At 37.1% G+C, this 20,902-nt stretch overlaps 1 protein-coding gene across 1 annotated transcript; it reads left to right on the top strand.

The window, feature by feature from the left end:
• The first annotated feature begins 7,570 nt into the window (after positions 1-7,570).
• Positions 7,571-20,359, top strand: LOC149795605 (uncharacterized). The gene is made up of 3 exons (XM_089964118.1): positions 7,571-7,943; positions 8,684-8,836; positions 20,044-20,359. Exons 1-3 carry the CDS (start codon positions 7,727-7,729, stop codon positions 20,256-20,258), a joined length of 585 nt encoding a protein of 194 aa, XP_089820244.1. The 5' UTR covers positions 7,571-7,726; the 3' UTR covers positions 20,259-20,359.
• The last annotated feature ends 543 nt before the right edge of the window (positions 20,360-20,902 follow it).

Genomic DNA, 20,902 nt, shown 5'->3' with positions numbered 1-20,902 from the left:
CATTCCCCCCCCCCCTTTTTAGAACATTTTGAAGAAGAAGAAAAAAAATCGAAAAAAAAATATCGCAAGAGACACCAGGCAAATGCAACAAGAAACCAGCGATGTAAAGCAAGCAGGACCGTTCCCAAGCTCTCCTTCCCACTAATGACAGCCAACCATTCAACTATAAGGGACCTTTATGGACCCACAGATTGAGGCCAAACTATCAGGGTTCCTTGAATCCATAAAAGCCTGGGGGAGGTGGCACCATTCCCTTCCCCAGGAACAACTAGCAGGCTGCGGTGCAGTCAGAAAAAAGTGGCACATGCACAATTGTGCGCACGCCACTATAATTAAACTCAACAACAACAACAGAAAATAAATAGTACTGCCAGATTGGCATACTCTGTCATGTAACGCATTTTCTACAGAAAGTGGAGCACCTCATGGGCAGGATGAAGGACATTACGTGCTACTCGGACAAGCGCTACCCAATGAGAGAGTTTATTTCTTTCAGAACAACAGAGAGACTGATGAAAAATAGTTCTGGAAGTGGGAATAGAATAGTTCAGACATTCTTCCTTAAACGTGTTTCGTTCAGATAGGTAGGATTCAAAATACTTAACATAACATATTTCTGTTGTTTGCGCATGTGCGTTTATTTATTTTATCTATTTCTGTATCTGTTTATTTATTAAGCAACACAGCAATTCTGTGTTATTGCTCAAATGCAAGAAAAAAGGCGCATAACAAAATATTATGTCAGCACAATGTTATCTAGAATGAATTGAAACTGGAAGACTCGTGTAGATCCTATTCAGTACACGCACACTTGCTGTCAGTTTGTCATGTCCCATCAAGTTGCTAAGAAGTAATGCTATTTAATTAACTCCTTTTGTGTGTTATATGAGTCATAACTGAATAGACTGCGAGTCCAAGACACATATAATTGTGTTATAACTTTCTCTGATAGAAATTGTTTTTCGTGGCATACTATTAAACCCATAGCTTAGGACTCCGATCCTCTTCGTTGATTCTGTAAGAGAACTTTACAATGTTCATTGTGAAGCAAGGCCGTCAGAGTCTATGAACATATTAGGCCAAGCATAAAACGGATACTTTGGTATCTTTGTCATGGGATACGATATTTTCATGCAACATTTAAGATTCAATTTGTGTGATGGACTTGTTCCTTTGCCTGATGCCTAGACAAATATAATGGTTTGTTTCTTCTTCTTCTGGGGTTGATTAAGTTTTGCATGAACATTATAAAAAGTCAAAAACTGCATATTAATATTCATTATAATCAAAGAGAAAAAATATTTGTTTAGGCCCGCTGCTACATATAACACGGTGTGCTGAGTTATTAATCATTTTCATCTATATCTCTCTGACTAAACCACAACAATGATTGGATTAAGTTAGCATTACATTGCTAGATTAAACCCACATTGACAAGTTTAAATTGAAAATAAAAATTAGCAAATGTTAAAGCAATAAACTGCATTACATGAAATTACAAATATAGTTTTGAAATTACTCTCTTACACACGACATTCCTTTAGAACCGGAGTCATAGTTTCAGTAGTATCGCTATGTGACATTTGGAACAAGCTTACTAATATAGATCAAAGCTTGATATTCTCCATGAATTTCCCTGAAATCACACGCAAGTGTATTGCTTAATCAAGTGCATACAAAACCGTGGTGAGCCCCCATTGGGTATCCGCAAGTGAAGTTACTCCGCAGTCAGGTCAATGCACTGCTGCATCTATCCGCCTACCACTGTGATTACTGATTGCACGCTCGCGTGTGTGTGTTTGTGATATTTGGATTTTTAACGTAGCATTAAAAAACTTCAGTCATATCGCTACGAAGCACCACCCAACACATTTCCAGATGATGCGCGAAAGAGTACTGTCAGCAAATATGTGAAAGAATCCAGCGCAGGCCGAATCAGGAAACATCCAAGGCATGTACAGTAGCACCAAGAAGTCCCTAGGCCCTACAGCGAAAGGGGTAGCCCGCCTGAAATCACTGTTGGGAGAGAAGATCACAGACCGTGAGCAACAGCTGGTCAGATGGGTGGAGCACTACTCAAAGCTGTACTTCTGAGAAACGTCAGTGACCGACGCGGCACTTAGCAGCATACAGAACTGACCAACATAAAGGAGCTCGACAAAGTGCCCACCTTAGAGGAGCTCAGCAAAGCCTTTGACTCACTCCCAAATGACAAAGCACCAGGTAGCGACAGTATCACGCCAAAAGCTATCAAACATGCGAAACCAACATTGCTTCAGCCACTTCATGAGCTACTCTGCCTCTGCTGAGAGAAAGGAGCAGTTCCAGGACATGCGCGACGCCACCATTGTGACCCTTTACAAAAAGAAGGGCGACCGAAGTGATTGTAACAATTGCTAAGGGATCTCGCTCCTGAGCATCGTTGGCAAAGTGTACACCCGTATCCTCCTCAACAAGCTGAAGCTGCTATGGACCGCGTGTACCCTGAGTCCCAGTGCGACTTCAGAGCAGGCAGGTCAACAACAGTCATGATATGTTCCCTCCGTCAACTCCAAGAGAAGAGTAGAGAGCAAGGTCAGTCACTCTACATGATGTTCATCGACCTCACCAAGGCCTTCGACCTGGTCAACAGGAAGAGTCTATTTGAACTTCTCATTATGATCAGCTGCCCCCCCCCCCCAACTCCGCAGAATGATAATCACATTCCATGCCGATATGAAGGGAACAGTATGACGGATCCACCTCAGATTCCTTCCCCATCAACAGCGGAGTGAAGCAGGGCTGTGTGCTTGCGTCAAACCCTTTTCGGAATCTTCTTCTCCCTGCTCCGGTCCTACGCCTTTGACTCGTCCACTGATGGCGTATATATGCACACCAGGTCCGACGGGAAGCTGTTCAACCTGGCACGACTGCGCTTGAAGACCAGAGTGAGGTCGGTGCTCATCAGGGAGATGCTTTTCGCTGATGACACGGCTCTTGTGACCCACACAGAGGATGTCCACCAGAGACTGAGAGACCGTTTCGATGATGTCTGAAAGCAGTTCGGGCTCATAATCAGTCTGAAAAAGACAAACGTCAGCGCGCAAGATGTCAACATTACCCCCTCCATCAAAATCGACGGTGTCACCCTGGAAGCAGTCAACAACTTTACTTACCTTGGGTCAACCATCAGCAACACTCTCTCGCTCGATGTGGAGCTGGACAGAAAGCTTGGAAAGGCAAACACCATATCATGGCCCGCCTAACGAAGAGGGTGTGGGAAAACAACGCGCTGACAGAGCACACCAAGGTCCAAGTCTACCATGCCTGCGTTCTCAGCACCCTCCTATATGGAAGTGAGACCTGGAGCACCTACATGAGGCAAGAGCTCCGGCTCAACTCCTTCCATATACGGTGCCCAAAACGCATCCTGAAAATCAGCTGCCAAGGCAGTGTCTCACACAGCGAGATCATGCATCGCGCAAATATCCACATAATGTACTCCCTGCTGAGCAAACACCGCCTTCGATGGCTGGGACACGTCTGATTCATGGAGGATGGGATGCTGCCAAATGACATCCTATATGGACAGCTGGCCACTGGCATCCGAAGAGTCGGTCGCCTTTCACTCCTTTCAAGGATGTGTGCAAGAGGGACATGAAGGCATGCGACGTTTCACCCGACGGCTGGGAAGTGCAGGCCGAGGCACCTGAAGTCTGACGGTCCGTAAAAGCATAGCTGTCGCTGATCTTAGGAGAGGCCAGGTGGCTTCAGAGTAACGTGACAGAAAGTAGATTGTGGCGACAACCCCATTAACTCAGACTTCCTTGTACGTCTGCGCAAACTGCAATAGGAACTGTCACTCGCGCATAGGCCTGCACAGCCAGGGCAGACGATGACAGAACCTCAGAGATAGACGACACTACAAGGGCGCTACTCGCATGGTCTCCCCGAGACTGAACCGCCGGTGATGACGAGTATGATGATCGCTACGATGTCTGAAGTGTGGCAGTTTATACTGATGTCTAGCACAGGGACATCATGCCACATGCATGTAGTATGATGTCCCACCCAGTCACATTATTCTGACACCAAGCCGACCAGTCCTAACACTATCCTCCTTATGCTGAGCGCCTAGTAAGGCAGCTGTTAGTACCAGTTTTATAAGTCTTTGGTATGATTCTGCCTGGGTTCGAACCCCCGACCACCCTGATCCGAGGCGGACGCTGTTACTGATTGTACTCTACTTTATAAAGTCTATTCTACGGAGCTGTTTATCTGTGTTAGAATATACGACTAGCAGAATATAATTCAAGTATTAAAAATTGTGTGAGAATATTATTATTATTATTATATATATATATATATATATATATATATATATATATATATATATATATATATATATATATATATATATATATATATATATATATATATATATATATATATAAATCTTGTAAAAACATAATATTTTATTAAGAATTACCGCGGTAAACCGGTACACTGGTAATACAGCACACCTCAAGTTCTTAGTATCGAGTCTGTATGCTTGCGTCAAATATTCTGTCCTTTATGGTTTGGTGGTTTTAACAGCACTTTCAACACGTTATAGGCTATACGATGAGGAAATGGGAGCAAATTGCCTTTTAAAAGTCAACTCTTTGGAGGTTGAGCAATCACGAAACATCTTTTTGTCTTAAGATGTTTTAGTTATTTATTGTAAATTCTGAGCCAGGAATGGACAAGTACGAAAGGGGCAATAGACGCACATCAATTACATCAGCATGATAGTATAGTTGTCGAGTGTAAGAATTCCATCGATCTGATTTTCGAACCTTGCTTGGGATGAATAATAAACATAATCGTATCAATATTCTTGTACAAAAACAGGCTGAATGTTGTCAAAGTGGAATTTTCACATCCTATTCTACTATGTACTTGAATTGCGTCGGACGTAAATTTAGCATTCCTTTAAAGAGTCCTATTATAATATGCAAATCGATGGACAGAGTGTGCTTGTACTGTCACCGTATTAGCGAGTACGCACCATCTTAAACACTGCATACATAATTCAGCTGTTATCATGTAGGGCAGAATGAGAATCATACAGGACACTGTACACTTTAGATTAAATAATGTATATGTCATCTTCAGGTTATCCCAATTTAATTTAATGACAGTCCATCGAACATTTTAACTCATATATATTGAAGATATACGAATTCCCAGTCCAAGTAACTTGTAGTATAGAGATAGCATGATAGTGTCATTCAAAGGCTTCGAGTTAAAACTGTTCAGTCACTCAATTTCGATGCAGATACTTAAGAAAAAGGCACCTAACACGCACTCATATGGTAGAACTAGTTTAACATATGAAACAGGACTATATTGTTTGGCCTATGTATCACCTCCGTGCCATAACATGTTAATGAAAACACTGCTGAAGAGAATTTTTAAGGATGGTGTTAAGTGTCTTTAAATTGCATTATATATTTCTATTGCTCAAATTTCAAATCTTTCTACAGGAAATATTTTATATTATCGATATTTTTGTAGATTTTCATAATTTTACCTATGCTGTGCGTTACATTTGACCATGATAACTGAATTTGAGTTTATATATATATATATATATATATATATATATATATATATATATATATATATATATATATATATATATATATATATATATATCGTAACGAGACATTGAAATACATCAGTGGAATACAAATGATAATGATATCAGCATAGTGGCCATCTTTTATCGTCATAGTGGCAATATCACTTTTGGAATTACTTTTTTTTCCGCATTTAAAAAAAGATATCTGCTCTTATGTCTTATGTATTTTATTAAGATCTGTATTTCCATATTTGGGCCTATATCATTTTGCTTATTCTGGTCCTTCTCTCTCTCTCTCTCCCCCCCCTTCTCTCTCTCTCTCTCTCTCTCTCTCTCTCATGATGAACAGATCCTGAAATGTGTTGAGACTGTAGACGCCTTAGAATGCATTTATTCAATCAATGAGGATGACAAGGAGGCACCATAAAAATCAAGGAGGCACCATAAAAACCAAAACAACAGAAAGTAGGTTTCAAATATTAACTTCTTTACATTAGTTTTCCGATTGAATCCTGCAACTTATTAGAGACTGAGCTTATATGAACTGTTGCTATTTGATATTTTGTATCCCATACAGTATCGTATAAATGATACACCTTACGACTAAAAGACGCATTTGTAGGAAAAAAGGCTTGGATAAATATATTAATAAAATTGTTAAAGTAGCGATTCTAACTTCGAAAAGAGTCATAATCATGATTGAAGTGAATGGAGAAATCATTATTTGTCGAATGTTGATTACAACCCGAAATTAAGTGACAATAGAAATTTCGTCTGCTAACGAACTAGACTGCAAAATTTCACAAAAAATTTACGTTTGAATGAAGAATGAATAAAATAAAGAACCAGAACCCTTACAAGTAAACTCCCAATCATTTAAAAGATGTTACACTCTTAAATATGTTTGATGTGACCGTTCTAAGTATCCAACAATGTCCACTGTATCTCTAAGTTGATCCGAATATATACATGAAAATATTGCACTCCTAAAGTGGAAACATTTTTTATTGTCACTCGTGGATTGGCCATTCGTGACTATACAATGTTTCCCATTTCGCTTAGGAAGTATTGCCCTATCTCTACTAAAAAAAGCAGATATCCTCTGTATGACTGATGCCATTATATTTCTAAATATAGTTTTATCGTTGGTAAAAGAAATAAAATAAATATTCAAAACTGGTGAAGACAAGGTGAAAAATATTTTTCTTTAATCAATTAGTTCACTTAGAAAACTCCTAAAACTTCCTTTAATGAATGTGTGTGCAATTAGAAAAGTTCTAGTTTTAATAATAATAATAATAATAAATTATATTTTGTAAATGATAATAGTAATAAATAATACTGTCATCATCAATCCCATCACCGTTATCTATTTTCCATCACTCAATCAGCTGATTTAGTACAGTGGAAAACATTTCTTAATAAAATCACAAATGTATTGAAGACGATAATGGCGAGGAATAAGATAATTCCAGATTGTACATACATCAAGTCTTATGTGTTGCCTTTTTATGTTAGTAATTTCTGCATTTTTAAAACTTAAATTGAATATTATTGTTCTTGTTAGTGCTTTTTATGTCAACAGGAAATTAAATTTGACCATATTCTTAGTATGGAGTATCTATATGAATATTGTATGTATGCATGTATGTATGTATGTATGTATGTATGTATGTATGTATGTATGTGTGTGTGTGTGTGTGTGTGTGTAGTTAGATAATTATATCACGTAATATTTTACAAGAAAGTGTTTTCAAATTTTCAGTTATACTCAAAATTTCTTTCTTTAAAAAAAAAATGCTAACTACCCTGTTTCTCCTTCTCCGAAACAAGCGGCCGACTATTTTTAAGACCTAATATCACTGCTCTGTGACGTAGTTTACAGGTAATGTGGTACAAACTCCAGACGACCACAAAATAAACCTAAAGTGCTGATACCGATATAGACTGATGTTGAAATCACGAATAAATACTTATTCATGTACACGTGATGTGTGTTGGGTGAACTACGTACATTTCAAGTAGCTATGGTTGTACAATTCGATTACCGGATTATTCTGGCAAATTCAAGAGGAAACATAATATATCATCTTTTAATTAGCAAACCACTGTGCCTATAACATGGAATTGAAGATCGTATTTGTTCTTCTCCTTCAGATATTGTCAATTGTCCTCCAATGCGTTTCATTTTCCTCCCCTGGTTGGAATGTGAGATACATGAACAATGGACAAGTCATTATGAGTGGACTATTTTATCAGAGGATATGTTCTGCTCAAGGACCATGCGAGAATAAGCCAAATCTGGATTTGCTTCCAGATAATCCAGTTTTTCAGAAAGGTTTCTCTCTCTCTCTGTCTCTCTGTCTCTCTCTCTCTCTCTCTCTCTCAGCGGAAGAGATTGAATGAAAAGTCAAACCAGTAGAATGTTTAAAAAAAATTAACAATAAAACTTTTTCGTACCTTAATGTCTCTAACAGCTTGGTTTATAAATATAGAGAATAGATAAGGACTAAAAGATGGGTCGTACTTCTTTTGAGTCTTACTTTGTTTTTACTCTTCGCAAGACGGGATTCCTTTCACTATATAAAATCGTCCTTCATTCGTTATTTACCCTATAGAAAATAATTTTAAACGTCCTTTAAACTTGCATAACTTGTATTATTAAATTGTGTATCTTCTACGGATGATCCGGATATTGTATCGACAGTGCCGGATTAAACGCAGTCGAAATCTTGAGCCCCCCCCCCCCCCGCAAATTATCTCCTAATACGTTTTTAATTTTACCAACCAACATTTTTAATAAACCAATTTTATTACACAAAACAAATATCAACAATGATTATTGGTATTAAACAAATTAACACTGTATGTCATTAAACAAAAATTATTAAACAATTATTGTCGCGGAGGATCTAAAAAGAACTGCCTATTTGGTAGTCCTGCACTGTGTGTCGAGCAAACGCAAAATAGTCTCATAGATCTAACATTGAGACATAAGCTCTCATGATAATGTCAGTTGTTCTGAAATACATTTGTGACAAGGTGACGTACATTTGAAAAACTAACTTTCCATTTCAGAACAGATTTTTAGTACAGTGGACAGTGCTTTTAAAGGCGGTCTGTCCATCATCTTCACCGCCGTTGTTTTGACCTTGTACATGATGACATTTTGTAAACACCAGTGGTGGATGATCTTCTACTTGTTCTGCGCCGTTTTGTCCATCTTATCTGGTAAGTTACAGTGCTGGACATTGGTCTGTTTGTCCATGTCAGTTTGTACCTGTTATTCTGTAAGTCGATTTTTATCTTGACGTTTTATGCAGTCTATCAGTATGTATGTATGTATGTATGTATGTATGTATGTATGTATGTATGTATGTATGTATGTATGTATGTATGCATGCATGCATGCATGCATGCATGCATGCATGTATGTATGTATGTATGTATGTATGTATGTATGTATGTATGTATGTATGTATGTATGTATTTATGGATGTTTGGTTGTATGTATGTATGTATATATGTCTGTGTGTGTGTATGTATGTGTGTATGTGTATGTGTGTATGTATGTATGTGTGTGTATGTATGTATGTGTGTATGTATGTATGTAATGTATGTATGTGTGTATGTGTGTATGTATGTATGTATATGTATGTGTGTATGTATGTATGTATGTATGTATGTATGTATGTGTGTATGTATGTATGTGTGTGTATGACTGACTGACTGACTGACTGACTGACTTTATTTCCTCTTAAAAAAAATAAAAATATGTAAAGGTGATTAATGTTTTCTCTTATAGTTATTAATTTGTAACAGTTATCTACCATACAGCTATTCTAGCTAATAATAATACAAATATCATTCATTTACAATACCTTTATATGCCACCCATGGGTCCACTTTGCTCCATCTTTTGATCAGTGCATGTTTCGTAATCCATGTATTTACATCACGTTTATTATTATTATTATAATAAGTCTAGGGTATGTGCCATTTGTATTACATCTCCATTTTAAGGATTTATTAGAACTGTGTGAGTACTTTTTCATTATTGGAAGTCGGTGTTGGTGAAATATTCCTCAGCCCGAGTAATTAGCCAATTGCTTGGTGCAATCGTCAAAGAGTGCTGCGTTAAGGAGATTTCATGATGGCATTGTTTTGTTTCTTGGTGAGTTCTTGTCAGATCCGCATAAGTGGGCTTTTAGCCAGGAAGTTCCTATAAAATCAAATTGTGTTGATTGATTGTGTATCTCCATGTAAAGTATTGTGATTGGGACATATTTTGTACAATGGAATAATTGAGAAGGGATTCTCCCATTACTTGGAAACGTCTCTTATTGTTGCTATGATGGTAAAGTTGGTGTAGAGTTACATGCGAAATGAGGCTTAAAATCATGGTTTGACCGACCTAGGGATGGTAGAGTAGGAAATAGTTCCCTGTATTTGGTGTCTGAGTTGTATTTATATTTCTGCGACGCGGAGTACAGGCGCTACGTTACGGAAAGCTAACAAGGAGAAACCATTCAGTTGTGAGGTTGCCATGCAGTTGAGGAGTTGCGATGCAGATGTGTAATTGTGATATTTGTAATCATTCATTATTTAGAGGAAATTTATTTATAGTCCTTGCGCTTTGGAATTTCCAGTTGACATCGGTTGTTGTCGAGATGTAATTGGAAATAAGGGGAAAACAAGTGACTTCTAGCAGGATTCACGCCGGGGTTGGATCCACTTTGGTTTATTATATAATATTGTTATATTAGTTTTGTTGGTGTTGTTATTGTTTTGTTTTGTTTGTTTCAAAAATTTATTCTGTGTATTTTGTGAAATATCGAGGATGGTAAATTATTAGTTGGTAGAACTTGCGTCTAGTCCCTTGGCCTGTTATTTAAAATTATTTTGAAATCGAAATCTTTTGATTGTATTTATGTGTGTCTCTCTGTTATTAAGTTTCAAGCACAAATAATAATAATAATAATAATAATAATAATAATAATGATAATAACTGGTGAGGATAATAGATTTGGTTCTGAATCAATCAACAAATCTTTATGCTGTTCTCAATAATAGAGTATTAAAACTATAGATGCAATATATAGATACAAACTAGACTGTACTTTTTTACATGGTCTGAAACACTAACATGGAATCGTATAATAAACATACACAGATGTAGTATATGTAACTAGTTGCAAAATATACATGCAAATTTTGGAGGTAGTAAGGTGTGTGTGTGGGTATCCAAGCGAGTTATTTCAATTTGTTTGAGATTTGGCATTTTGGCATCATCAGAACGAAGAACGGAGTGTTGGCGTATGTTGAATACCAATGGGAAATGATATTCCACAACACTGATACAGAATATGCAAAAGATGCACGAATCGTTTTGAATTTAGGAAAATGAAGATTAGATACGAAATAGACAGCACATTTTGTGGATGGATCTTAAAATCTGAAATTAGGATATTACTGATATAGTATGGAGCCATGCTATCAAAAGCTTTACATGTCAGAATAACCTAAATTAAATTTCTCTATCATTAAAAGATGACTATTATAAATTATCAAATTGATGAAAATTCAAGCTGTTTTGGAGACTAATTATCTAATTAAGATTAGTAGCATTAACATTCCCCAGATGGTGAAAAGATAATCAAACAAAGGTAATATATATATATATATATATATATATATATATATATATATATATATATATATATATATATATATATATATATATATATATATATATATATATATATATATATATATATATATATATATATATATTCATTATGAAACTATCACATCTATTCATTATAAAGCATTCACATCTATTCATTATAAAGCATTCACATCTTTCATTATACAGGATTCACATATATTCATTATAAAGCATTCACATCTATTAATTATAAAGCATTCACATCTATTCATTATAAAGTATTCACATCTATTTATTATAAAGCATTCACATCTATTCATTATAAAGCATTCACATCTATTCATTATACAGGATTCACATCTATTTATTATAAAGCATTCACATCTATTCATTATAAAGCATTCACATCTATTCATTATAAAGTATTCACATCTATTTATTATAAAGCATTCACATCTATTCATTATAAAGCATTCATATCTATTCATTATAAAGCATTCATATCTATTCATTATAAAGCATTCATATCTATTCATTATAAAGCATTAACATCTATTCATTATAAAGCATTCATATCTATTCATTATAAAGTATTAACATCTATTCATTATAAAGCATTCATATCTATTCATTATAAAACATTTTTAGCATGGATGATGGCACGTACTAGTCAATAAGGCTAGTCTAGAGGATACTGCAGAACACACGAGCTTTATCTGATTTTCCCACGATACATTCCTGCCATTAATCATACCTAATTTTTTTATTTTCAATGTTATTTAATTTAGTTCGCTGGACAAATATGTTGACATCCTCTAATTTCTTTAGTGTTTGTTTTGATCCTTTTGTTGTAAGTCAGGTTTTTTTTTGTTTAATTATATTTTATTTGTTTCGCACCCTAATATAATAACATCAACATCCTGTTATTAATTTTGTCAGGTAAGGTTGTGTCATCCGTAAAAAGACAAATTTAAGTTACATTTATATAGTACGGTAAATCATTATTGAAAAGAGGAATGAACAAAGGACCAGGAATAAATTCGTGCGTGGCGTGTATTGGATGCTATGGAGATTACTTGATGATTTCAGTGTGTGACGAGTACTGACTGCTATGGAAATTGATTGATGGTTTCCGCGAGCGGCGAGTACTGGCTACTGTAAAAATTACTTGATGGTATGCGTGTGGCGAGTACTTGCTGCTATAGAAATTACTTGATTGTTTCCGCGTGTGGCGAGTACTGGTTACTATTGAAATTATTTGATGGTTTCTGCGTGTGGTGAGTACTTGGCGCTATGGAAGTTACTAAGATTGTCTGCTCTTGACTGTGTTTATATAAAATGTCCTTGTTCTCAAGATTTGTTTTGGATTTTCTAATGAAAAATGAACGGTATGAATATCCACTGAGTCAATTTGATTTTGTAGTAAGCGGATCATTGATACTATGCGTGTTGTAGTTCCAGCGATTTTCAGACATTTATGGACTTTACAATACCACTTATAACGCAGAAGAGTTGTACAATTTCTTTTATTGGCTTTACATGCGATAATAAAATCTCTACAGTAAAAGCATAGCCATGATGTTATGGGGCCCTCAATTTCGATCCATACGCAGCTTCATGAAATCGGACCATGCAAGCGTTGCATTGCAGAGACGGTGTTAGGAGTACGCGGGGACTAGGGCCGACCATGACCGCGCGGGGACAGGGTATCGGTATCTCGATTGGTATGCTACTATAAACACTGAGATCCAAGTTATCGGACAGCCGTTACCCGCTAGTGGCGTTTTGAAAATGGCTGCATCTGTCTGCGTCTGTGCTGCCACCTGTTAATTGCATTACGAAGTTGACTAAGTTTACTTCGCAACTTTGCGTGCATTACGTGCAGCCTGTATTAGCGTTCCTAATTTTCCAGAGAATATAGCTTGACAAACTCCTAAGGACGACTTTAGGCCTGAAGCGCGGGGCCCGTCAAGAACGGGGCCTGGAGCGGTCGCCCCACTTGCCACCTCCAAACGCCGTTCATGTTGCATTGTATCATTTCGGATTTTTTTTCTCTCTCCATTTCATCGTACTTATATATACAGTTTGCATTTGCTGACTATATCGTTGTTTCTTTGGCAGCTTTTTTTGACGTTTAACGTTCTTTACCCTTTTTTATTTTTTATTTTGTTTATTCTGAGTGTGATGTTTAATAGTTGATGATACTTTTTTTTGTAGCCGAGTCAGACTATTATCAGTTGTGTTCACACACACACACACACACACACACGCACACACACTTAAATCAATGCATAAACATATGAATATATACATATACACACATACGTGCATTAGATGTAGAAGAAAATTTCAAATATGTTTTTCAATACTACTGCTATAGACGAAAAAAGGTATGCTTCTCTATGTTATTGTTAATCATAACTCTTAAATATTTACCTAATATCATGGGTTCTTACTTTACTGACAAAATACTGTTAATAAGTAACTGTTTAAAAATCGTTTCTGCTCTTACTCTTTTGGTCTCTTTCTGTCTGTCTTTATGTCTGGCTCAGTATGATATCTCCCAATATAAAGTTATTGGTGTCGGCATTATTGGTGGCTGTAGTAGGACTGTAGGTGATGGTATAATTGATGGCAGTAGTAGGGCTGTAGGTGATGGTATAATTGGTGGCAGTAGTAGGGTTGTAGGTGATGGTATAATTGATGGCAGTAGTAGGGCTGTAGGTGATGGTCTAATTGGTGGCAGTAGTAGGGCTGTTGGTGATGGTATAATTGGTGGCAATAGTAGGGCAGTAGGTGATGGTATAATTGGTGGCAGTAGTAGGGTTGTAGGTGATGGTATAATTGATGGCAGTAGTAGGGCTGTAGGTGATGGTCTAATTGGTGGCAGTAGTAGGGCTGTAGGTGATGGTATAATTGTTGCCAATAGTAGGGCTGTAGGTGATGGTCTAATTGGTGGCAGTAGTAGGGTTGTAGGTGATGGTATAATTGGTGGCAGTAGTAGGCCTGTAGGTGATGGTATAATTGGTGACAGTAGTAGGGTTGTAGGTGATGGTATAATTGGTGACAGTAGTAGGGTTGTAGGTGATGGTCTAATTGGTGGCAGTAGTAGGGCTGTAGGTGATGGTATAATTGGTGGCAATAGTAGGGCAGTAGGTGTTGGTATAATTGTTGGCAGTAGTAGGGCTGTAGGTGATGGTATAATTGGTGGCAGTAGTAGAGCTACATGTGATAGTATTACTAGTGGCAGCAGTACTTCTGTAGGTTGTGGTATTATTAATGGTGGTAGTAGTAGTAGTAATGTGTGTGTGTGTGTGCGATTTTGATTTTTAACGTAGCTTTAACAATTTTTCAGTCATATTGATACGATGTCCGTTAGTGTGGCAGATTATAGTGAAACGTCTAGCACTGGGGCCTCATGCCACAGACATGTAGCATAATGTCCCACACAGTCACATTATCCTGACACCAAACCGACCAGTGCTAACACTAACCTCTTAATGCCGAGCGCCTAGAGAGGCAGCTGTTTGTACCATTATTTATAATATTTTTGCATGACTCTGCCGGGATTCGAACCCGGGACCTCCCACATCCAAGGCGGACGCTCTAACCACTGGGTCACCAGAGTGGTCCGGCAGTAATAGTATTGTTGTTGGTGACGGTATTACCAGTGGCAGTAGTACTAGTGCTGCTGTAGATGACGGCATTATCAGTGACAGCTGTAGTAGCAGTGCTGTATGTGTCAGTGTAAGTAGTGTCAGCAATGGTGATGTATGTGACGTTATTACAGGCAGCGGTGGCAATCTTGCTTTAGGTCGACGTATTGTTAGTATAAAGAAGTAGAAGTTGTAGAAGTTCAGTGTGTAACGATGTTATTAGCGGCATCAGTAGTAGTGCTGCTGTAGGTGATGGTAATTATCAGTGGCAGGAGTATTATCATTATTACATTATGTGATAGCATTATTCGTGGCAGCAGTAGTAATGTGATGGTATTATCTGTAGCAGTAGTGCTGTAGGTGACTGTATTTTCAGTGGCAGGACTAAAATGAGTGCTGTATGCGTGGCATTATTTGTGCCAGCAGTCGTGCTACTATTGTAGATGACAGTATTATCAGTGGCAGTAGTACTAGTTGTGCGGAAAGGTGAGGGTAGCACATGGTTCGCACAGATTTGAAAAGTACTTGAATTTTCATTTGCTGGATGAAAAGTGCTTACTTTTTGAAAACCCTCTTGAAAAGTGCTTATTTTTAATGTCAATGGGAAAAAGTTCTTAAAAAGTGCTTGAAAATGAGCCTTAAAAAGTGCTCGAATTTTGAAGAAAATAAAAGACCAAATTTCTTTTTAAAAAAAAGAAACCTGGGTGGAAAAATTGCAGAAAATGTCCAATTGACTATATGCCTTTTACTTTCTGTGGCTTGGTCAGTAACTAAGGAAAGGGAGAATACTCAAGATTTCCGTTTAGCAGCAAGGTGGGAACGGCAATATGGCGGCTTTCTATTTCTTACATCGCGCCTCGTGGCCTTGGTTTCTATATGAAAATGCCGCCAGGGAAGTGTGTTTTTATCGTGAATGGAAAGGCTCCTATAAGTGGGTCAAGGAGACCCAGGGCAGACATAAAGCTTTGTGTTGTGTGTGCAACAAAGTTATAGACATCAGGGCTATGGGTAAGAGTGCCCTTAAATCACACTGTAAAGGTGCAAAACACCGGAAAATTGAAGTGTCAGTGTCAGCAATGAGTTTGGATTATTTTGGAATAAACACAGACAAAATCAAGACATGTGCTAGAAACACTGACATTATATCTAAGACAGAGTCTCATTCCGATAAATTAATGACCGGATTGATGACACCCCCACCCACATCTGATGCAGCTTCAACCGCACAATCAACATCTGCAAATAGTTCTAACTTCCTTTCCAAGAACGATGTTCTGAAGTCAGAAATGTTATGGACATTGCATACTGTGGTCACACATGCATCCTACAAATCAAATGAACATATTGCTGACGTTTTTCATGCTTTGTTCCCAGACAGTGCTCTGGCTGCACAGTTTTCGAGTGCAGAAAGGAAAATATCTTACTTGTGCGTTTTTGGCATTGCGGAACACCTTAAAAATTAATACTATCACGTGTCAATGGTGTGTTTGTGATTCTATTTGATGAATCCTTGAGCAAGAAAATGCAAGAAAAGCAGATGGACATACATGTCAGATTCTGGGATGGCAGGACAAAGCAGGTTGCGACCATATACTTGGGATCACAGTTTTTATGTAAGGATATTGTTTATTATTGTTATTTTTATTTTATTTGTATTTTTAGTTTCTTTTAATTTTTTTTCATAAGATGTCAAGTTTATATGTATTGACTGCATCCACATTTTCCTTGGAATTACTAAAGATAGGTGAATAAAAAGATAGTAAATGAGCATAAATCATACATGCATATATTATGAAGCGCATGAACGAAAAAAAATAAATTGACACTTTGTACATTAATTATTACTTAGCATGGACCCAGGAAATTGGTAAAGATTTATATGTATTTATCCTCTCTGTACATTAATTATTACTTAGCATGGACCAAGGCAATTGGTAAAGATTTATATGTATTTATCCTCTCTGTACATTAATTCATTAATTATTACTTAGCATGGACCCAGGCAATTGGTGAAGATTTATATGTATTTATCCTCTCTGTACATTAATTATTACTTAGCATGGACCAAGGCAATTGGTAAAGATTTATATGTATTTATCCTCTCTGTACATTAATTCATTAATTATTACTTAGCATGGACCCAGGCAATTGGTGAAGATTTATATGTATTTATCCTCTCTGTACTTTAATTATTACTTAGCATGGACCCAGGCAATTGGTAAAGATTTATATGTATTTATCTCTCTGTACATTAATTATTACTTAGCATGGACCCAGGCAATTGGTAAAGATTTATATGTATTTATCCTCTCTGTACATTAATTATTACTTAGCATGGACCCAGGCAATTGGTAAAGATTTATATGTATTTATCCTCTCTGTACATTAATTCATTAATTATTACTTAGCATGGACCCAGGCAATTGGTAAAGATTTATATGTATTTATCCTCTCTGATTGCAGGCCATGCTACAGCTGATGACATAGTTGATCATTCCAGAGAGGAAATAATGAACCACTTGAATGTCCACAACATGGTGTAGATTAGTATAGACGGGCCCAATGTGAATTCGAAAGTTTTAGACATTATCCAAAACCAGATAAATACCGACTATGGCCATGATTTAATTAATATTGGCTCATGTGGAATTCATACTTTACATAATGCTTTTAAGCCATGTGCACTTGTTACAGAATGGGGAATTGCTTCACTTCTGTGCAGTCTGTAATATCTTTTTAAAGATTCACCTGCCAGGAGAGAAGATTACCAGAACTTGGCTGGCAGTACAATCATGCCACTAAAATTTGCAAACCATAGAATGGTTAGAAAACGTACACATTTCCCAGCGAGCATTGCAGGTGTGGGTTTCAGTTGAACTTTATGTCAAGAAGGTTCAGTCAAAACAGTTACATAAACCTAGCAATCAAATCATTTGATGTAGAAAGTCAAGCAGTGAAGGACAAGCTAATCAGAGCAATGCTGGGTTTTTTTTTGTTGTTTCATTGCAACCATACTGCAGCCTTTCCTGGCTAATTACCAAACATATAAGCCCATGGTGCCTTTTATGGTGGATGACTTGACTACAGTCATCAAATGCTTAATGCGGAAAGTTGTCAAGCCTGAAGTTTTGGGCCAGGCAATCACACCAGAAAAGTTGCTAAGGATAGAATTAGAGAAGACCAATCTTTTGACATACAAGAAGGTGGACATCGGTTTACTAGCAGAATAAAAGTTGAGAAGTGCAACCACGAGTGAAAAGGAAGTAATGGAGTTCAGAATGTAATGTATGGCATTTTTTATTGTAGTGTTGAAAAAGATTATTGTGAAATCCCCAATCATTTTTGGCAATCACTTATTCTTTGGTCAGAAATATGGTATCTTTGTGTCCAAAGGAAATGGCCAGACATACAAATCTCAGCATGGACAAATTTAAGAAACTTATGACGTTGATTATTGCAACAAAAATAATCAATGTGCTTGATGGTCAAGTCATCCTGCAACAATATAATGACTTTCTTGATAATATAATAGTTATTGGTACTGATACGTACTGGTACCATACAAGGATAGACTGGGCAATTTTTTGTGTGGAGCACGTCAGATGCTAGGTATGGGAAGCTGCTGAAGATTGTTAAGCTCCTGTTGACCCTCTCCCATGGACAAGCAACAGTAGAGCGTGGCTTTTCTGTGAACAAGGAAGTAGAGTGTGAAAATTTGAAGGGGCAGAGTGTAGTTGCACAGATGATCATACGTGATTATGTTAGAAATTTGTGAGGAGTACTGAATGTTCCAATCACCAATCAGCTTCTTGTAAGTGCAGCTTCAGCAAGACAGAAGTATGAAACTTATTTAGAGAAGGGGAGGGAAATGAAGCAGTCTATGTCAGGGCAGAGGAAAAGAAAGCATGTTCTTGATGACATTGAAGATCTGAAAAGAAGAAAAAAGCGGGCCAGATTAGATTATGAAATACTTGTAAAGAAAGCAGATGATCTGTCTTTAAAAGCAGAAAAGACACTAAAGTGGCAACTTCTTGCACAGGCCAATGCTAATAGAAAAGGAGCTGAGGAGAAACTTGGAATTTATGTAGGTCTTTGCAATAAGCTGGACGCTAAGATCAAGGAGCTGAAGAGATATTAAGTACAGAGGAAGAACTTGTTAATAAATTTTTTGTTAGTTTGACTTTTTGTTTATTGTACCTATGTTAGTGAACTGTACTGGGGGAGGAAAATGCAGTTACATTAGCCACAAGTCAGTCTGAAGGTTGTTCCAAATGTAGATATCTATAGTAAGTTCAGATATAAGACTCCTTGAAAAGCAAACTAAAGTCCTTGAAAAGTCCTTGAATTTTTTGTCATATTTTACCTGTATGAACCCTGTATTAGTGGCAGTTGTAGTAGTACTACAGTAAGTGACGGAATTAACAGCGTTAGTAGTGCCATATATGACGGACGACATTATTCGTGGTAGCCGAAGTAGCAGCGCTCTCAGTGACGATATTATTAGTTTCAGCAGTAATAGCACTTCTGTTCGTGACGGTATTTATTACTGGCAGTAGTCGCATTAGTGCTGTGTGCAGAGATGCTCCATCACGGGAGGCAACTCGCTTTGGCTTATCTTATTCCCTTTCCGAATCAAACCGAAATCTTGGAGGGAATTGTTCAGCATGGATCACGTAATAAACAAAACGGTTGTCTTGTAAATGAATTGGCGAAAAGAGAAGTGCAAAGTATTTTTTTAAAAAGATTTTTCCCCCGTTAGTTTACAAATTAACTACATTCCACCTAAAAATTGTAGAATATTATGCTGGTTTTCTTGTCGTTTTTGTTTATTTGCATAGGTGCAATAACTTGATGCATGGAAAATAGTAGCACCAACTTGGAAGGGGAATTCGCATCATGCAGAATCTTTTAAAGATCTTAGCGATAAAGTAGATTCTCGTCGATGAAGTGTCAGGACTTACTCGCCACGTTATAAAGAAAATCTTTAAATTCTCTTATTGGTTAAATTGACAGATAGCTATAACGATCGATAGATTAACGAGTCACCTGATATAACGAACTGTAAGGCTTCGTACAGATTGTTTTCAATAAAACTTTTATTTACTTCATTTCAGGCGTTCTACAGTGGATTCTAATGGCTCCAATCGCTAACATGAACGTTGTATATCAAGCTGAAGGGAGCGAACTTGGTATCGAGAAGATGGGGGTGCCTTGGTGTATTGTTCTGCATTCTTTCACTGCCCTCCACTCAACCATTGCTTTCGTTGTGTACATGCTCTTCCTCATAAAGGAACTATTTCGTATCGTGCGATACGAACGGACGATCTAAACTTTATTTTTTTAAAAAGTATACCATGTTCTCTTTTCTTTATTTTTCCGAGTCTACTCTCTCGTGTAAATACTGTAGTTTAAATAAAAAGAAAACACATGGTTGATCTTCTAATTTTTATATTTTAATCTCTGTGTCCACAACAAAATCTCAAAGTATTCCCTCTTACGACAGGAAATAGCTTTCATACAAGGTACATTGCGAATGACGGATTAAAAAGCATTGATGGAGAGCTATAACAAATGAGTCGGGAAAAAGAACAGTTTCTACAGTATATCTTAAGGGTAAATGCCCCTGAAGTTCAACGCAGATCAGCTTGCAATAAACACACACACACACACACACACACACGCTGAGCTATAGTAGACGTTAAGAAAACTCGTATTACATATTAGCAAAAAACGTCAAAGGCATGTTCTTAAACCATTTCTCAGTACATTCTTGGTATGGAGACGTCATGGCTCCCGTGGTATGGAGAGGTCGTGGTTCTTAATTTCTTTTCACACGAGCAGCTCAATAAACTAAATGTAGCTTCATTTACTTCGCCTGCCGAATTTTATAAACTTATGCGTGCGCAGAGTCTCGCAAGCTGGTAAACTTTAGCTCCGTGCATAATTACCCGACGGTTTAGGAGAGTCCCGGTT

The sequence above is a fragment of the Sinohyriopsis cumingii genome, chromosome 7 (assembly GCF_028554795.1).
Source record: "Sinohyriopsis cumingii isolate HCF-2022 chromosome 7, ASM2855479v2, whole genome shotgun sequence".
Taxonomy (NCBI): Eukaryota; Metazoa; Mollusca; class Bivalvia; order Unionida; family Unionidae; genus Sinohyriopsis; species Sinohyriopsis cumingii.
This window is presented reverse-complemented; position numbering and strand designations above follow the sequence as displayed.